The sequence below is a fragment of the Physcomitrium patens genome, chromosome 11 (genome assembly GCF_059467195.1).
Source record: "Physcomitrium patens ecotype Gransden chromosome 11, ASM5946719v1, whole genome shotgun sequence".
Taxonomy (NCBI): Eukaryota; Viridiplantae; Streptophyta; class Bryopsida; order Funariales; family Funariaceae; genus Physcomitrium; species Physcomitrium patens.
In genome coordinates this window covers 5,195,956-5,215,019 of record NC_143420.1, presented here as the reverse complement: position 1 = coordinate 5,215,019, position 19,064 = coordinate 5,195,956, and the positions used below count along the sequence as shown (strand labels likewise).

Genomic DNA, 19,064 nt, shown 5'->3' with positions numbered 1-19,064 from the left:
GGAAAAAATATCTGATCTGATCTCTTTGACTTAAAAAACATACATAAAAATATCATTGTTATATCTTTACACAATGTATAATGCAACAATGTAAGGTATAAATAAAAGTTATATGTATATATATGTATATATACAAAATAATACGAAAGGACGTTGATTACCTAGACACACAACATGCATATAAACAAGTATATACACTTTTAGAATATTCTGTTAATGACAATGTGCATCAATTATATTTCTCAAACATTGAAAAGGCCTTGCAAAAAGGGAAAGAAATAGATCGAAGGCATTAAAATCCAACAAACCATGTTTCTTTCTTTATTTATTTTTTAAATTATTTTTTTCCCGCTATTTGATGCGATTGAAGCAATGGGGTCAAGCAATGTGGGTCCGATCCAATAAAATACAGGCTTTAAGCCTTTTCATATGAAGAGCGGATGCATTACCTTTTTTGAGCCCAGGTTCACTTTTAGCCTCCATTTGGCTTTTTGTTTTCGCAGGCTTATGTTTGTTCATCACCAAGTTTGCAAGCGCTTGCTTTGAGTCTCCATAGCCAGTCATGACAGCTGGAACCGGATCTGCGTCACTTAGGGCTTAACTCGAAGCTGTGAGTGGTGTCCGTCGGGGGAGGGAGACTGGGGAAGAGGTGGAAATCAGAGTTGTTGGGTGTTTCGATTTTCGTCAGGATTTGAGGTTTTGTCTGTGAGAAAAGAGATTGAAGAGCTGGACTCTTCTCACGTGAAGCCGCTTGCCTTCCTGACTTAGGAGGTGGAGATATGGAGGACGCTTTTGCGAGATCCACCGAAGAGGTGACAATGTCCTTTAAGTTTTCGTGGATTTCGGTTTTAGATTTGCGTTTGTCTCCCCTTGAATCGATTGTTTCTGGCGGTCCTGTGATGGTGATTTTGGTTCACATACAACTTTTGGAGTGGCGCGATTTATGATTTATGATTTAAAAAAAAAAAAAAAAAATGTTTCGGGAGTTTCGATAACAAAAAAATTCTTGATAATTTTCTCACGTCCACCCCTTTGCTCTTCTGTCTGAAACCCTGGGTCTTCTCTGGAATACACTCTGGGACTAAATTTAACGAAAATGAATTCAGTGATGAAAGATTCTGGATGCAGTGAAATGAAGAGATCGATCCTTAAACTTTTAGATCGAGGTCGATATAAACCCTCGCCGCAAATGGATTTTTACGATAGCCCTAAATTTCAATGATAGCCATACTAGCCGGATTTAGAATCAACATGACCGCTGGAAATCTATTTTTCTATAGATTCAAACGTTTTGCAGAATTGTCTGAAATTGAAAGATCTGGATTCAGGTGATGAATTCGTAGTTTCTCTGTGACAAAAGTGTGTGGCAGCTAAACTTGGACACATGAATACTTGGCGGAATTGAGACGCATTTTAATTAGCCTCAATACTTGTGTACTTTGTGCTCCTGATACGAATCAGGTTCACATATTTTGTGCCTGCCATCTTGCAATGTACTACACCTATTGTAATATTTGTGACAACTTCGGATAGGAGAATGATAGGAATGCTGGAGGGTGTTTGTAAAGAATGTTATGAAGTAATGTTATCTTTCGGTTGTCTCCGAGGTTTCACTGTCCGAGACCTTTAGGTCTGTTGGCAGTAAGAGAGGTGTTATGCCTCCAGCCATACAAATTTGTTTGTCTTACAGTCTCTGACAATTAAGAGCAGCAGGAAAGCACGCAATCATCTACGAATAACCTCCGTTAGCATCAAAGCTTATTTTTAAATTCAATGCTTGGGTTCGTTATCATCTTTTTCAGAACGTTCATCTAACATAATACACTACGAAAATCGCATTATTTACACAGGTCTTAGCTTTCTTCAATGTGGATCCCGCACGAGGCCTCAATGACACCCAGGTACCTCATGGAAAATGATGTTTATTGTCATGAATTTGAAGCGTTGTAGGGAGCAAGTTTCCTTCTGATAGTGCTTTCAGAAAGGAACGCCGTGTTGCATCCTCTTTTAAAGACGGTTGCTTGTCGCAGGTTGAAAAGAATCGGGCGATGCATGGACTGAATGGTACCTCACTATTCGCTGTTTTGTTTTGGTGCAACGTTGTATGTCAGTATGGATTTAAATCATGCAGTGTAATTCCTGTCATCACATACGAGGGTTAAACTTGTGTTTTTTCAACACTACAGATATTGAAGTAAGTATATAATTGTCGATCTAGAGACTCCATAAGATTGAAATTTGTGTTGCATGTGCTGGATGTATTCATCAGATCTTTTGGAAATTAACCTTGATTGTCGTTGGGTGGTTGGATGCATATGTGGACGTTCGACATATAGTCCTACCAGTTGAGGAGGGTAAGTTGTTCTTCATTGTCTCTCATGTTTTCTACTATTTAGTTATGGTGTGTACTGTTTTAGCTGATGTTTTAATATGACATTCATCTATTTAAACTCATGTAAAAATGAGGTATGGTTAGAAGATTTGCAGTCACAAAACACAAGTAATCAAGTAGCAACTTGTTTGTTTTGTTTTGGCTGAACAGGCTCTCCTTTTTGGAAACTGGTGTTGAAGCAATTCGATGACCTGCTGGTGAAAATATTAATCGTTGCAGCAATAGTTTCATTTTTTCTAGCTCTCGTAAATGGCGAGACTGGTTTCACTGCATTTGTTGAGCCTGCAGTAAGTATAAATCCCATTTCAAGCAAAAACCTGTTACTTTCTTGTTTGGTTCATTTGGTACTCTATCAGCCAGAAACATGTGAGAAGGGTTGTGTAATTTTCCACTTGACTTGATGCAGGTAATTTTACTGATACTAGCAGCAAATGCAGCAGTTGGTGTTCTTACGGAGACTAATGCAGAGAAGGCTCTGGCGGTACATATTCCTTTATTCCTCGTATAGAACTTTTCTTTTTATGTGTCATGATCAAACTACCATGTGTAAGTTCAAGTTATGATAATCTCAAGGCTTTATGAGACGTCGGTTTTTAGTGTATACTCACCACGAAACTCGGTGTTTACTTTGGCAGGAATTGAAGGCATATCAGGCAGAGGTTGCAACAGTCTTAAGGAATGGTGAGACATGAGGTGCTTTGCCACTTGTATTTAGAGTTGGTCCTTGAAATCCATTATTTGACTAAAAGGAACAATGTCTGGAGGAGACTTTGAGACCTTTGACCTGCCTATTAGCTGTTCTCATTGGATTTCATATCGTCACGGATGTGAAATGTGTAATCACCATGCCTTGGCATTTTTGGGACAGTGAGGGTCCAACTCGTTGCCTTGCAACTTAGAGTGGGTGTGGGTTGTTCGATTCAGGAATGTTATCCATAATTCCGGCATCAGAGCTGGTTCCTGGGGACATTGTCGAAGTTTCAGGTGAGATAAATTCTTAAAACACTTAGTCGAACATGAATGCACGTCGAAGGTCTCATTATTTGATGTTCAGTGTGATTTATGTTGAAGGTGCTTACAAGTTCTCTTCATGTTTATGTATGGGTGTTTTCTCATCACTGGGCGTATTCGTTCGTTTGAGTGACTTGTCTGAGTGATTTCTGATCCTCTACGGTCTATCTTGTAGTCGGTTGCCAAGTTCCAGCAGACTTGCGTATTGTGGAGATGTTCAGTAATCAACTACGTGTTGATCAAGCCATCTTGACAGGTGCGGGCTCAGCTGTTTATGCTTTCATTAAAAAAATTAATATGCATTTCTCATGAGAGTGATATTGAGGCTCTACAAGTTTGCTGAATCCTACTACTATCTCAGGAGAAAGCTGTTCTGTTGCAAAAAGCTCGGAGCGGACTGTGGTACAGAAGGCTGTATATCAAGACAAGACGAGCATTCTCTTCTCAGTATGTGTTAGAATATCCTTATGTGTAACCTATTTTTAGTCGCCGCAAATGAAATTAGCTGCCACTCTAAACGACTTGATTGTTAGGGGGAACAGATTTCCAAACACTCAACATAGTTTTTTATTAAGTAAATTGATTGAATATGTTTTTAGGTTGCTAACGATGCTGCCGTGCATTTGTAGGGTACAGTAGTGACAGTGGGGCGAGCAAGATCAGTCGTTGTTGGTGTCGGCTCAAATACCGCAATGGGAAAGATTCGAGATGCCATGTCAGAGTCCGTGGCTGTAAGAATATACATCTCCTTGCAATCCAAGAAATAATCATTCTCTAGATAATCTCAGTGCTTCTTGTACTGCAACGTTGGTGTGTTAAATCTTTTTTGACTATGTGTTCACATTGTGGCTGGAGGCGGAATTTCAGTATTTGAGGGATATTGTCCAATTGTGGCAAGAGTGCACTTGGTAGTGATATATTATATATGTTATTTTCGTGGTTTTGCAGGAGATGACTCCCTTGAAGAAGAAACTTGATGAGTTCGGGTCATTTCTGTCTAAGGTTCGTGATGATTGGAATGTTTTAAGGCACACAATCATGCATCTAGTAGTTTTTTCTTGTCATGTAGTGCAATGAGTGCATCTAAGTTCAATCCGCACATTGCGCTGCACACGTATTCTTACCTGCTTTGTTGTGTTTCATAGTTGATGTTGATGTTGAGTTTGTATATCAGGTCATTGCAGTAGTGTGTGTACTAGTCTGGGTGGTAAACATTGGTCACTTCCGAGACCCCGCTCATGGAGGCATCTTGCGTGGAGCCATCTACTACTTCAAGGTTCCATACTAGTCTCAGATAATACAGATTATAATTACCAATTCTTTTCTGGTATAAAGGGACTAGACAAATGATGAAATTGGAGTAGGGTTTGTAGGCTACTCAATACTTAAATGTGTCAGTTTTAAGCTTGCACCACTTGCTTTTACGGCTCTTTGCTCTGAAGGTCCTTCAATATCCTTTGGAAGGCACCTGTATCCTCACCACAACTGGGTATGTATTTTGTAATTACTTACGTTTTTGCAATCGTGTACCAAGTTGCGTATCATTCTGTGAAGTGTCACTCGTCAGGATTTGTTTGAATGGATACTGATTTTTTCCTTCTCTTTCTTTTTTCTTTGAGGGAATTTAGATTGCCGTTGCACTAGCAGTTGCTGCAATTCCTGAAGGTCTTCCGGCTGTGGTGACAACGTGAGTGCCTCTACTCCTTTTTGCTCTCATTCTTAGAAACTCCAAATTGAAGCATGCACTACAAAGAGTGTTATGCCTCTCTGTTCATAGAGATTACCCTTCATGTAGTTGCCGTAGTGGCAGTATTAATATGCAATTCTTGGAAGTCCTGTCTGGGTCTTCCAAATGCACTTTCAACTCTTGGGATTGCACTTTGCCCGGAATGCCCTTTTCCTGGGATGAACGTCTGTCAACCTCCATCTGAGGAGGATATTTCTTGCGAGAGAGTCGTAAGACATGTCCTGCCCCACTTGGCCAATTACATTCTAGGTGCAGCTGTAGGTTGAACATCTGGTTTCTGGTAGTTGAAGCTCTTATGCTTAGTGTTTTCGGACTTCCCTTGGCCTGCTGTTATTCTTAAGTTCACTTTAAGTCGAAACAGGTGCGTTAGTGGGATGTAAACGTATATTTTCAAATTGTAATTTTTGATCAGGATGTACCTCAGAAGCTTGTAAATGTGTTTTCTTTGATCTCCAGCTGCTTGGCCCTTGGCACCAAAAGAATGGCTAAGCTGAAAGCGATTGTGCGGACTTTGACATCTGTGGAGACTCTTGGATGTACAACAGTAATTTGTAGTGACAAAACTGGCACATTGACAACGAATATGATGTCGATCTCGAAGGTCAGTGCATTTGATCTATGATACATTTTTCTTAACGTTCCTTCATTTCAGGCTCCGTGAAGTTACTTCTGTTGAACTTTGTGTGCAAGTCAAATGGTTAGTATCTTCAAGTGGTTCTGAGCAACCTGAGCTTTGCCAGGTATGTGTGGTGCGTTCCGCTCATCGAGGGCCTGTTACCGCAGAATACAATGTCACTGGCAGCACTTATGCTCCTGAAGGCATCATCCTGGATGGAGCTGGTTTGAAGGTTTGTAACTCTATTTTCTGTTCTTGTTGGATAAGCCTCTGAAGGTCTTGTAACTACCTAGGAAGGATCGCTGATACCAATTTTCAATGTGCAGTTGGAGCATCCAGCGGATTTACCGTGCTTGTTGCATCTCGCAATGTGCTCTTCGCTTTGCAACGAATCATCTGTACAGTACAACATAGAACGGGGAACTTACGAAAAGATTGGGGAATCAACAGAAGTGGCTCTTCGCGTCCTTTCTGAAAAGGTAACGATGCATTTCAAGTATTCGTTAATTAAAGTTCGTAACCGATTTCCGAGGGTTTGACAACCTTAGTTGGGTGCGAACTATGAATTAGGTGGGGCTGCCAGGATTTGACTCGATGCCCTCAGCTTTGACAATGTTGAGCAAGCAGGAGCGCGTTTCTTACTGCAATCATTATTGGGAACAACAGTTTAATAAGGTATAGTTTGATATGTGTTTATGCAATTCGATTTCTATGTTACTTGGAATGTGTTAATTCGCGTAAAGTCAATGTTCGCTTTTATTATTTTTACAAGGACTTCATGCAGCATTAGCGGATACGTAACTTGCAACTGTGCGTGCTGATTTTCTCATCTTATGTGATATTCTTGTGTCTTCTACATATGCATAGCTCTCCGTACTGGATTTTTCAAGGGATCGTAAAATGATGAGTGTGCTTCGTTCACGGAAGCAGCAAGAAATTTTGTTCTGCAAGGGTGCTCCTGAATGCATCTTATCAAGATGTACTAGTGTACTCTGCAATGACGATGGGGCTGCTGCACCCATGACTGCTGAGATACGTGCAGAATTGGAGGAGAGATTGTACAGGTATCCTGTCTGGTTTGCTTTTCCCTTTTAGGGTTTTTATTTAATTCCTTACTGATGTAAAAGATGTTTTTAGGATCTTCGAAATTGAGAGGATCGCCTTCGTAAACTGGTGTTTCTGGTCTGTGTACAGTTATGGGCAGAAGGAAACTTTGAGGTGCTTAGCGCTTGCACTAAAACCTATGCCAATGGGCCAGCAATCATTGACCCTAGCGGACGAATGTAATCTTACTTTTGTTGGACTGGTATTATTCACATCTATATTGCTTTCAAGCACTCATGTTGTCCCTTAATTGATTAAGAACTTATATTTTCGACCTCGTAGGTAGAAAAGGATGATGTTCACTGGAAGTAAGAAACTCTGGATTATTGTTGTGTCCGTGTATAACACAAATTTATTGAATGTGTCCCTCTTTTCAATTTTGAATATTGTCACTGGCTGTTTCGACTTTTTCAAAGTTGATCGTTGTTTCTGACCTTTTTGTTGGAAGGTCGGTATGATGGATCCACCAAGAGATGAAGTAAGACATGCAATTGCAACTTGCAAGTCTGCGGGTATTCGTGTCATTGTGGTTACGGGAGACAACAAGGTACATTTATGATGGTATCATGCCTCTGTTTTCACTCGTCTTTTCAGTTACTTTGCCCTTGTCCTTGAAGATCTGAGTTTCACGTAATTCACTTTTGATGTGATTTACGATGGTGATGATTAGACTTGATTTTGACTTCATGTTTTTTTGTAGGCTACAGCAGAATCAGTATGTCGCCGTATCGGAGTCTTCGATCCACTCGATGACTTGACAGGAAAATCTTACACTGCCACAGAGTTCGAAGAGCTGACGCCTTCGCAGCAAGCAGTAGCAATACAGAAGCTATCCCTTTTCTCAAGGTAAGTCCCTTCTGAGGTCAATGCTGCCCATTTGTTCTGAGTGTCGAATCAATCCAAGCCTTTTTGGGTGTCAAATTTTGTTTAGGATGCCAAGTTTACCCATGTCGTGATGAAAGGTCTCTGTTCATTTAGAGTTTAATATATGAGTGAAGTCTTTGTTTTATGATTCATTTTTTTTTTCTATGCAGGGTGGAACCTTCACACAAAAGCATGCTAGTGGAGGTACTCAAGCGTCAAAATGAGGTGGTAAGTATCCTGCTGTACAACATTCACACATGAACCCACTTGTTAAATCTGAGGGATGACAGTCTTATGAACGCCTTATTTTCTTGGGTCTTGTAATTCTTTTGTATATATAAGGCAATTACAGTGTATTTGCTGATGTACACATATTAAAGTGACCCCTTGCAAGTATAATAGAAGATGTGGATTGTTGTGTGGTCATTGAGGTAACTAATGTTTTGTGCTGGAGCAGGTAGCCATGACCGGCGATGGTGTTAACGATGCTCCAGCCTTGAAGAAGGCTGACATAGGAATAGCTATGGGTTCTGGGACCGCAGTTGCTAAGGTATTGATAATATTTATTGACGGTTGTTAACATGATTTCTTTCAAGCTAAATGTCCTTTTGTGTCCAAAAATATCCTTTTGTGTCCAAAAATATCCTTTTGTTTGGCGTTGTATTATCGAATTTCATTTGTTTAAATCGACTAATTTCTGTCATGATACGAACACTTCTGTAATTACACAAGTATGCAGTTTTTATGTTTGCAATTTCACAAGTGATCGCCAGCAGTTAAGTGTTTTTGCGCTTAGATCTTTTTGCCATACTAGAAATGGGAACTGTGTGGGCTGTGTCCATCCATTCGCTGTGATTATTTCAGTACTTATGGACGTAAAGCATTGTCATTAATTCGACTTCATCATTTTACAGAGTGCTTCCGATGTGGTTCTGCTGGACGACAACTTCAGCACTATCATAGATGTACGTCTTCTATCTCCGGTTTACATGGCATTTCTGTTCTTTGGTTTAACGTGTCGACATGTATTTTTCTGAAACCCTTCGTGCTTCGTTGTTTTTTCTGAGGTCATTAAAATATATCTTTATTTCTACAATTCGATGCAGGCTGTCGCAGAAGGTAGAGCCATATACAACAACACAAAACAGTTCATCCGCTACATGGTTTCTTCAAATATTGGAGAAGTTGTGTGCATCTTTGTTGCTGCTGCACTAGGCATGCCGGAAACACTAGTCCCTGTAAGCACTTGTCATAGACCTCCTCCATAATGTTGTATGCACACAGGTAGTGCGTACTTTCTCGTTTTAGTACTTGAACATAAGAATGGTTGTCTCAGTTTTTCACTTGCTGAATCCACTTCGTTTGTCCTTCGCTAGATCTGTGTCATTCTGTTGGTTTCTGCTTGACCATTTCTGTTGAAGATTCAGGGATATCCTTAACTTATAAATGTACTTAACAGGTACAATTGCTGTGGGTTAATCTAGTGACTGATGGACTACCAGCTACAGCGTTAGGGTTCAACAAACAGGATCGTAATGTCATGATGGTTCGCCCACGCAAGGTACAGTAGCCATGTTTACTATCATTGTCGTTTTCTTTTGGTGGATTGCATGAGTATAATGAGCATATTCGGCTCATTTTCCTAGAATAGTCGGCGTAATGCCTTTGTGCCCAGTTGTTAAACTAATCCAGGTATACATTGAGTGTGCGTAATTTCTCAGGGTTTTTAGTGTATTTGTGTGATGTGGAGACTTCAACTGGTTGCTAATTGGTGTTGATATTTTGAAACAGATGGATGAATCCATTGTAAATGGGTGGCTATTTTTTCGGTATGTAGTGATTGGAGGTAAGTTAGTTTCGAAATATCTTCTTTTTCAAGGTAACTTGCATATCTTGACATAATATGGTAGTTTATGCTACTGATTGTATCTGATATTACTATTTTCTGTTGCCTATTTCAGCATATGTAGGTTTGGCAACGGTGGGAGGATTTGCATGGTGGTTCTTGTATTACGAAAATGGTCCTCAGCTGCATTGGGCAGAGTTGGTAATATTCTTGCCTTTCTACGATCGAAGTATGTGTGACATAATTGTAGAATGTTCTCAGAAGTTGATAATTTTTAATACGTGCTTTTTGTCTACGAAACGTAGCAATTGGTATTGATCATGGCAGATTATAAGATATAAAGATGCGATCAAAAGATTCAGATTCCAATTTTCGAAGCTGATCAAAACTGGATATTTTGGCAGGTCAAATTTGATTCTTGTGTTGAAGGGCAGGCTCGTTACTCTTGTAGCATCTTTCAAGATCGTCATCCCTCCACCATCTCCATGAGCGTACTCGTAGTGGTCGAGATGTTCAATGCACTGAACAATTTGAGTGAAAATCAAAGTCTTTTGTGAGTCGACTCCAGTGCTTTGTGTGCCATTCACTTCCAGTTAATGCGGAAAAATTCATGATTTTGAGATGATGTCTGAGCTGCATGACTTAGAAGTGTTAAGATTTAGTGTCAATGGCAATACTTGCACATAATTTGCTTAAGAACTAATGAAGTTGGTTGTATGTTTAGGGTTTTGCCTCCTTGGAGTAATCTGTGGCTGCTTGGAGCCATTGCTGTTTCCATGATTTTACACATGCTCATCCTTTATGTTCCTGCTTTATCTTTAATGTTCTCGGTATATTTTAACTTACTCTTTCTTTCAGTTCAATGTTGCTACTAGTGACGTTACATTGTTTGCATGTTTTACAGCTTTTTCTTGTAACATTAAGGAAAATGTCTAGTTTATGCACCGTACAACTTTCCTAAGTAGTTGGAAGAACTTACCTGTTGTCACAGCTGGAAATCTCTGTAGCAGTTAGCCGTGTTCTAAAAAAATATATTTAGACATTGTTTGTCAAGTACACAAGTCTCTCCTTTATGCACCTCTGTAGTTTTCGAACGTGTAACATACCGCCTGCGATTTCCTCTTCAATAAGGGAATCAAGTAACCATTTGAAGAGACTTTGAGAGGGGTTTTAAATATTTTTACGGCTAGCCATCATTTGTGTGCAAGCTTTCACTTTCTGTTCTTGCCTTTCGATACTTAGACTGGTTGTCTGTGTAGGTGACGGCGCTGACATTTTCTGAATGGAAGGCTGTATTTTTGTTTTCATTTCCCGTAAGTAACTCTCTGACCTAGAATGTTAGGTTCTTTAGGTCAGCATCAGGTGTTTACTCTCAGTGAGGTGCCCAGTTGTAGTAGTTATTTTCCTTATGTTTTCCTTGTTTTCCTCATTTTTTTACCTAACCTACGGATTGTTCTGTCGCGCAGGGTGTCGAAGTTCTAATTCATGCATGCATTGGTTCCTTAATTAATGTTTTGTGAATGAATGTTGCAGGTTATCCTAGTTGATGAGCTGTTGAAAGTTTTCTCCAGACGTGTAAGAAGTAAGCATCCTATATTCCTTGCTCATTATGTCCAAGCACTGATATCCTGCCCCACATGCTGCTGGTTTTTCAGGAATCAATGCCTGAATTTAATATTTTATTTTATTCCCTCTGATTGCAGCTTAAGTCCAGGCTTAACAATATCAGCAAAATTTTATGATAGTTTTCTTGATCAACACCCTTATAAAGATCCTAATGCTCACGTTCTAATTTTGCAGTTCAAATTCCGACTTTCAGAGTCAGAACCGACTATTTGTTACCAAAGAGTCAGACACGGCAGCAGTAGTTGCTCTTCTTGAAATTGTAAAGTAGTTTGGTGAGCAACAGATAACGAAGCATGTTTCTTTCGATTTAAAACCCATAGTTTAGATGATCGGCTTAGTTCAGGCGAATTGTAGGTTTGTAACATCAGATACAGCTTTTGAATATCAGCCATTCATTTCCTCATGCCAACATCAATAAGATAATCGTTTAGAACTTCTCTTCAACTTCGTCTTCCAAGTAGCATACCCATAGGATCACCCTACAGTTTGTTCAAGGAACAACCCAAAATTTTCAACTGAAGATGTGTATCTTGGGAAAGAGATGTAATGCAACAAAATGAAAAGAGATATATTTTTTAAAATTCAATTTAACTTTTTCCCTGATTAGCTTCTTGGGTTGCCACCAGAAGATCTCTCTAAAAACATTTAGTGATTCATGAAGCAAAATTATTTTGATATCATTTGAGAATAGATATCATTTGCACTACATGACGTTATTTTGTTTTCTAACGTGACCATGACCATAGTACAACATTTTACGTCTGATTTTGGGTCGACCACATTTTTGTATTTCTTTCCATAAGTAGTGGAACAGTTTACTCCTTTACTCAACGTTCTGAAAGGACCCTTGATGCATGCTCCAGAATCGTGTATGGTATATTAACTTGTGTACTCGTTGAAAAGTAAGGTCTTGTTATTGTCAACCAAAGTTCTGAGTTAGACATTAGCTGCTCAGAAGGTGTTAGGTTTGATATATGCACTTACCGTTCTAGCGGTCGGATTGCCTACAGAATTCCCAAGTAATGTTTTTTTTTTACTTTTACTGGGGTCTTTTGTAAATCTTATATCTGATGTCAGAATGGATGGACAAGCTTTGTGTGGCAAATCAGTATGGAGAATTCCGGGCACTCACATTAGGAATGGAAAAATCTCCTCATTTGAACATAAACCGTGCCAAAATCTACAAAATATCTCCTGAAGTGAATTGGAGGATGAGATGTCTCCATGTAAGCAACCCAGGCACTCCCTCCGTCTAAGCCACCAACCTCACCGAGTCACCATCTGCCGAATTCCTCCACAAATTGCATTCCTCCAAATTCCTCCGAAATCTGCTTTCCAACAGAATTCGTTGCTAAACCATCACAACCAGAACCACAGGACCTATCATACACCTCTGTTTGATTCTCCTTATCCATCCTAGACCGCCCAAACTCGGTCCTCTAGAAAGCATTCTCTCGAGGGTTTCATCCTCACCGTGAGCTTAGATAGAGGAGCCATTGCCTGACGTGAATGTGTTAGCAGTCACCTACGATCAGGTGTGCACTCTCGTGCTGGGGTCTTTCTTGAGGTTGCCCTCTCTTGCAGGTTGTTCAACTCAATGGCAGCTATGGCGTGCTCCATGGGGACCACAGTGGCGCCACGCGCCATGGTGGCCTTGGAATCCACAACTTCAAGCTTAGCCAACTACAGAGTGAGCTTTGTTGGGCCTATTAGCCGCAGGTCGGCGTTGGTGGCGTTCGGAGCTGGTAATGGGAGCTCTAGAGTGACCATGGCTGCCGCGGGGGCTGCAGCACCCAAGAACAAGGGTGGGAAGAAGGAGATTGACGAGTCGTTGTTGACCCCTCGGTTTTACACGACCGACTTCGACGAGATGGAGCAGTTGTTCAATGTGGAGATTAACAAAAACCTGAATGAGGCTGAATTTGAGTCCTTGCTTGCTGAGTTCAAGGCTGATTACAACCAAACCCATTTCGTCCGGAACCCCGAGTTCAAGTCAGCCGCGGACAACATCCAGGGACCATTGAGGCAGATTTTTATTGAGTTCCTTGAGCGGTCTTGCACTGCTGAGTTCTCTGGGTTCTTGTTGTACAAGGAGCTTGGGAGGAGGTTGAAGGTAATTGCCCCAACTCTTGAATTGCGACCTATGTTGTCTCATTTGGTATGTGTGTTCTAAACTTGTTTGGATAGAAATGCCCTGTCAATCTGGCGGTGAATGTCTACATTGGATTCCGTACGCTATCTTGGGTAATTACGCACAGCTTTCTTGCTTCTAATATTGGAGTGTTTTGGGTGACTTTCCTCGATTGAATCATTGAAATGCACAACACAAATCTAAGATCTAAGTTATTCGTTTCCTCATGACACCCCATTTTCTTCAAAAGTATGATTTGGAGCCCTTAGGGTGATTCCGTCTGCCTTGTAGGGCTAGTAGCATATTCGGGTATTTGTGTTGATTACGAACTGATTCTAATACGGAGGAACTGTCTTTGATGTTTTACCTCATCAGAAGACCAACCCTGTTGTGGCTGAGATTTTCACCTTGATGTCAAGAGACGAAGCCAGACATGCTGGGTTTCTGAACAAGGGACTGTCAGACTTCAATCTGTCTCTGGACCTTGGATTCTTGACCAAGACAAGAAAGTACACCTTCTTCAAGCCCCAGTTCATCTTCTACGCAACCTACCTGTCTGAAAAGATCGGGTACTGGAGGTACATTACCATTTTCAGGCATTTGAAGCAAAACCCCGAGTATCAGTGTTACCCAATCTTCAAATATTTCGAGAACTGGTGCCAGGATGAGAACCGTCACGGTGATTTCTTCTCTGCACTCATGAAGGCACAGCCCCAGTTTTTGAATGACTGGAAGGCCAAGCTCTGGGCTCGTTTCTTCTGCCTCTCTGTAAGTATTTCGTTCTTTCTGCTTTTCCAGTGTTTGATGTGTCACCACGATCGGACCCTGACACAATGGGCATTCTTGTCAATCTTTAAACACTGCAGTGTAATTGAAGAACTTCAATGACTTTTGCTGTAGTTGTAAGATCCATTCCATACCATTGTACTGATAAGTATGTTGGTGATTGTACGCTTAATGACTATGAGCTTTCTTTGAAAACGCAGGTCTACGTCACCATGTACTTGAATGATGTACAGAGAACCTCATTCTACGAGGGCATTGGTCTCAACACCCGGGACTTCGACATGCACGTGATTGTTGAGGTAAGTTTTACACTTCCTTGCCGGTCCTGTGCACTTAATGAACTTTAAGTATTGTCCATGGCGCTGAATTGTTTGAAGTTCTGTTACTTGCTCAGCAGTTAATGGGATTCATAGATTTCAAGTGTGACCTATTTAACACTTCTACAACTATGACACTGCGCAGACAAACAGGACTACAGCCAGGATCTTCCCTGCGGTGCTCGACGTTGAGAACCCAGAGTTCCAACAGAGACTCGATAAGCTCGTGGTGCTTAATCAGCAGCTCATTGACGTTGGAAAGTCTAACGCACCCGCTGCCCTGAAGGCGCTTCAGAGAGTGCCTGCCATTCTTGGATTTGTGAATGAGCTTCTCGCTTTGTATTTGATGAAGCCTGTAGACAGCGGGTCGGTGGATCTCGTCGAATCAGAACCACAAATGGTTTATTAAACTATGACTTGACGAATTTTCTAGATCATGACCTTTTAGGTTCCAAGTTTGAATCTTGAGGGTGTTCGCGGAAGAAACTTGGCAGATTGAACTTGGGCATCTTGTTCTAGTGGGGAACAATGGTGCGGGTTGGAATGAAGCAAGCGCTGCATGCTTTGATTGTGTACACATATTGGTACGAATAGAACCATGAAACAAACAGCCGTTGTGGCATTTTTAAATTCATGCTTGTGGTGTGTGCGGTTTTTCCTCACCCAACTATTGATATCACTTCTGTTCCTCATTTTTCTGTCTATTGCTAATGACATGTACTTCATATTACATGCCCATATTCTCCGTACCGTGCCCAGTCACCGATTGTTCTCTGCCTTGAAACTGAATGCGTACCACTGGAAACACATTTCAATGCAAGAACAATGGCTGTTAACAATTGATGGCAAAGAAGTGAGTGCTGGTACCTTGGTGACATTTTTTGCGTCACAACGTGAATGCTAATGCAGCCGATAGATTCAACAAATTTTCCATTGATGTATCTCTGTAAAATTACCGCTAATTCTAGAAAACATTTGGTCGTTACATGATAGATAATACGTTATTTACACACTCTTTAAAAACTATATCGTTACACTGTTGATAATCTTGTAACCATGAAAAGTGGACAGGTATAATTACATATAAAATGCACTCCCACTTCTGAAAAGAACGGTAATCACTTTGTTTCTGTATGTGTAAACTTTTTAGAGCATGTACATGTGCTGAACTCATGTGTACACAACTGTTCAAAACATTTTCCATCCAACTCGTTTCTGTATGTGTATATGTTTTAAATAACACAAATGAAAAAACAGTCTTACATTGTCTATGTGTTTGGACTAATCTAGATGCATATATTGTATTATTGAACTACCTTAACAATCTTATTTGGAAATTTGAAAATTATTTCAAAACATTTAATGGGAAATTTTTGGAGGATGTTTTTATCATATATTCAATTAAAATTATTTTTTGTAATGGAGTAAACTATGATTCTATAATTTTATTAAATTGTAATAGTCATCAATGATTATTAATATTTAATTTCTGTTGGTATCAATTGAAAGTACATAAAAATTGAGTATTAATATATTTTTTAATATTACCTGGTTGGCTTTATCATTATGTTATAATTTTTTAAAAACTGTTAGTTGAATTTATTACTTTAAAATTAATTTTAATTATTTTTTTTGCCTAAATTCAGAGAGGTATTTTCACTTAAAACACTAGAAATGTGTAATATGTTTTTACCATTATTTTATTTATAACTTGTTGTATCTAAATAAAATAATATTGGTTTAATAAAATAAATAGACATTAATTTGTGTTCATATGTATATAAATATATTCACCAATATTAATTGAAAATTGTACAACATATTCATCAATGATAAAATAAGAGTAATTTTTGAAATAGTACCAAAGTTTGTATTGATTACATTAAAAAGCTTTTAGTTTTAATTTTATTTTATACTTTCAAGGCTTTTTTTAAAAAAAAAAATTAAAAAAATTCTAAATATTATTTTGTTATCAAAAATATTTATTAAGACGTTTAGAGAGATTTCAAAATATTTAAATAATGATTTGATTAATAAAGTAGTTTTAAATAATACAAGATATTTTTAATATTTTTTTTGAATTTTTAACTTTTCTTATTGTATGAGTCTTATGGCTATCAATTCTTTATTATTGTAATTTACATTCTACGGTTCCATTCAACTTATTTATTTGTTTAGAAATTATTTTTTAGAAATTATTTGAAATTATTTCAAATTCAATTTGCTTAGGAATTTTTAGACTTAATCATTATTCTTGAATAAATTGTTCTCAAGGTATATGTCAATTTTAAACTACCAAATTTTAGACTAGTCCTAGCTTTTAATATATTTTGGAGACTTTTTGGAATCAAATTCTAGTTTAATCAAGTTATTCAAAGGATATTTTTATTGAAACTTGAGTTGCCAAGTTTAAAATTGGCCAAAGCTTCTAAGTACCAAAGTCCAAATTATATTTCCACTTAGTAGATATCTAAATTTCAGACCAAGAATTACATCTAATACCAAAGTCCAAGTTATATCTCCATTGAGTAGATATCCAAGTTTTAGACAAAGATGTACATCTAGTACCAAAGTCCATATTAAAAATCCTCAAAGAATGTCTAGATTTTAGACTAAGAAGTATTTGTTTCTTTCATCTTGTTTTCTTTAACTTTCATTCTTTTGACTTTGGTAATTATTTTAGAACTTCTTTCTAACCAACTTAAAAACCTAAGTTAATAAGTATTTATGCCAAGAAACTAATATATATTGCTAAAGAGTGCCAAAAAAGACAATAGTTATCAACTCAATAGGCAATATGTTTGAAGTAACTTCAAGGGGACATAGAACTCTTTAGTCATATGAAATAGTTGTAATTTTTTTAATAAAAATTATTTCAAAACTTTTAAGTAATCTTTTTTATAGAATAATTCTTTTCTATTATTTATGTAGTCTAAACTCTTCTATTACTATTCTAATATTTATTTCAATAATTTTTATCATTAATTTAAATAAAAAGCTTCTTAGATTATATCAGTGAGATATAGACTTATTTTATATTTTCATACCTATAGTGATGTGATCATTTTGTATTAATTTATTTGAGAAGAAGCTTTAATAAAGAAAAAATGATTTTTCTTCATCATCATAGAAGAAATAACACCATGTTAGAAAACTTAGACTAAAGTATTTTATTTTTTTTAATTCATATAGAATTTATAAAAAAAAATACTATAAAAGAGATTATAACTAGTATTTATTGAAGCAACCCACTTAGATCAAATGGATTTTTTTGTCTTTGCATTTTATTCTTCACAATATTTTTATTCATTTTGAAAGTTTTAATATATTTAAATCTCTAAAATATCTTAAATTTTCATTTATTTATTTAAAAAAAATTAATAACAAAGTTTAATGAAAATTTTAATTTTGAGCTTTTAAAAACATTAGGATTCTATGCCATTTTTTTTTTAAAATTATCTTTTAATAGATAAATTTAGTGGAATGAATAAATATATTTATATAAATAAATTTAAATTAAAAAAACTTAAAATAAGGTTATTTTCTTGCATCTTATCCTTTATTGCCAAAAAATTGAGGTAATTTAAGATTCTATCATAGATGCACATATATAAGTATATATATATATATATATATATATATATATATATATATATTTAATGTTGAAATTTATTTAAGTTTAAATCAAAAAATTATATGTTATAGTACATAAGCAACTCTATTCTAATAGTTAAAGTAAAAGAATGTAAGTAGTCCAAATGGTTCAAATTTCTTTTGTATTCGTTCCAAAATTTTTTAGGTTATATATTGTAAATCTAAGAAAAAAAAAAGACTTAGGTCTTATCAATCTTAAAGATGCACCTAAGGCTCTATGTCACGGACACAAAATACAGACTTGAAATCTAACAAGAAGTTCAAGAAGAAGTGACAGAACTAGATTAAACAGATGAGTACAAGAACAACACCAGAAAGGTGAGCTAGAATTCCAAGAGATGTGTTGTCGAGACTGAAGAACTCTTCAGCCTCGATCCCTATATATACTCCTACTTAGGAAGCTTCTCGAGCTACTTCTATTAACTAGGAAGCTTCTAGAAGGTTCCAGAGACTTCCTTTCTAGAAGCTTCTAGAAACTTCTCTCTAAAAGGTTCTAAAGGCTTCTCTTCTAGAAAGTTCTAAGGAATATGTCCCTAACATCACCCCCTCCTTTAGCTTCGAGGTCTCTGAGAAGCAATTTTGTTGATCAATACCAACGCAAGAAAATGAAGATCTGTCGATAACTTGTGCTATGAACTCCAACTGTTGTTCATAAGGCAAGTGGTTCATCGACCCTTGAAGCCAACGGTAGTGGCCCACACCTTCAACTTCTGACCAAGCATGAACTTCCGTGTCCTCATTGTGAAATTGTCCTGCAAACACGCCTTCTGGTTGACCATCGTAAGCAGGCTCGATCTCAAATACGATCACCAGTGATCGGTTACTCGGTATCCTCCGTCGTCGTCGTGGTACATGTAGTTCTTCATCTCGAGGTCGCCTTCGTGAGCTACTCGGTTGCGATACTCTGACTGGCATAGTATCTATCTCTTGGCTATCCATATCAAAAGATCAAACTACGATCTATCTTGGA

At 37.8% G+C, this 19,064-nt stretch overlaps 2 protein-coding genes across 2 annotated transcripts; both read left to right on the top strand.

The window, feature by feature from the left end:
- The first annotated feature begins 507 nt into the window (after positions 1–507).
- Positions 508–11,792, top strand: LOC112289016 (calcium-transporting ATPase 3, endoplasmic reticulum-type). Its single transcript, XM_024533890.2, has 34 exons — positions 508–812; positions 1,851–1,901; positions 2,031–2,064; positions 2,337–2,354; positions 2,543–2,679; positions 2,799–2,873; positions 3,028–3,073; positions 3,317–3,376; positions 3,579–3,659; positions 3,765–3,850; positions 4,033–4,134; positions 4,352–4,405; positions 4,578–4,679; positions 5,032–5,090; positions 5,607–5,751; positions 5,891–5,998; positions 6,093–6,245; positions 6,337–6,441; positions 6,634–6,830; positions 6,961–7,072; positions 7,319–7,417; positions 7,571–7,716; positions 7,905–7,962; positions 8,192–8,284; positions 8,649–8,699; positions 8,841–8,972; positions 9,194–9,295; positions 9,526–9,580; positions 9,696–9,781; positions 9,985–10,133; positions 10,305–10,410; positions 10,840–10,893; positions 11,114–11,162; positions 11,381–11,792. The coding sequence occupies exons 1-34, from the start codon at positions 780–782 to the stop codon at positions 11,446–11,448; spliced, it is 3,006 nt and encodes a 1,001-aa protein (XP_024389658.1). The 5' UTR covers positions 508–779; the 3' UTR covers positions 11,449–11,792.
- A 936-nt stretch (positions 11,793–12,728) lies between these two features.
- Positions 12,729–15,070, top strand: LOC112288601 (magnesium-protoporphyrin IX monomethyl ester [oxidative] cyclase, chloroplastic). The gene is made up of 4 exons (XM_024532965.3): positions 12,729–13,319; positions 13,713–14,105; positions 14,324–14,422; positions 14,586–15,070. Exons 1-4 carry the CDS (start codon positions 12,804–12,806, stop codon positions 14,847–14,849), a joined length of 1,272 nt encoding a protein of 423 aa, XP_024388733.1. The 5' UTR covers positions 12,729–12,803; the 3' UTR covers positions 14,850–15,070.
- The last annotated feature ends 3,994 nt before the right edge of the window (positions 15,071–19,064 follow it).

Excerpts from the sequence above, each read along its gene's own strand:
- LOC112289016 (XM_024533890.2), top strand. The coding sequence starts at position 780 with ATGGAGGACGCTTTTGCGAGATCCACCGAAGAG. Across the intron at positions 6,442-6,633 it reads GGGAACAACAGTTTAATAAG|CTCTCCGTACTGGATTTTTC; the intron begins GTATAGTTTGAT and ends ACATATGCATAG. Across the intron at positions 10,134-10,304 it reads AGTGAAAATCAAAGTCTTTT|GGTTTTGCCTCCTTGGAGTA; the intron begins GTGAGTCGACTC and ends TTGTATGTTTAG.
- LOC112288601 (XM_024532965.3), top strand. The coding sequence starts at position 12,804 with ATGGCAGCTATGGCGTGCTCCATGGGGACCACAGTGGCGCCACGCGCC. Across the intron at positions 13,320-13,712 it reads AGCTTGGGAGGAGGTTGAAG|AAGACCAACCCTGTTGTGGC; the intron begins GTAATTGCCCCA and ends TTACCTCATCAG. Across the intron at positions 14,423-14,585 it reads ACATGCACGTGATTGTTGAG|ACAAACAGGACTACAGCCAG; the intron begins GTAAGTTTTACA and ends GACACTGCGCAG.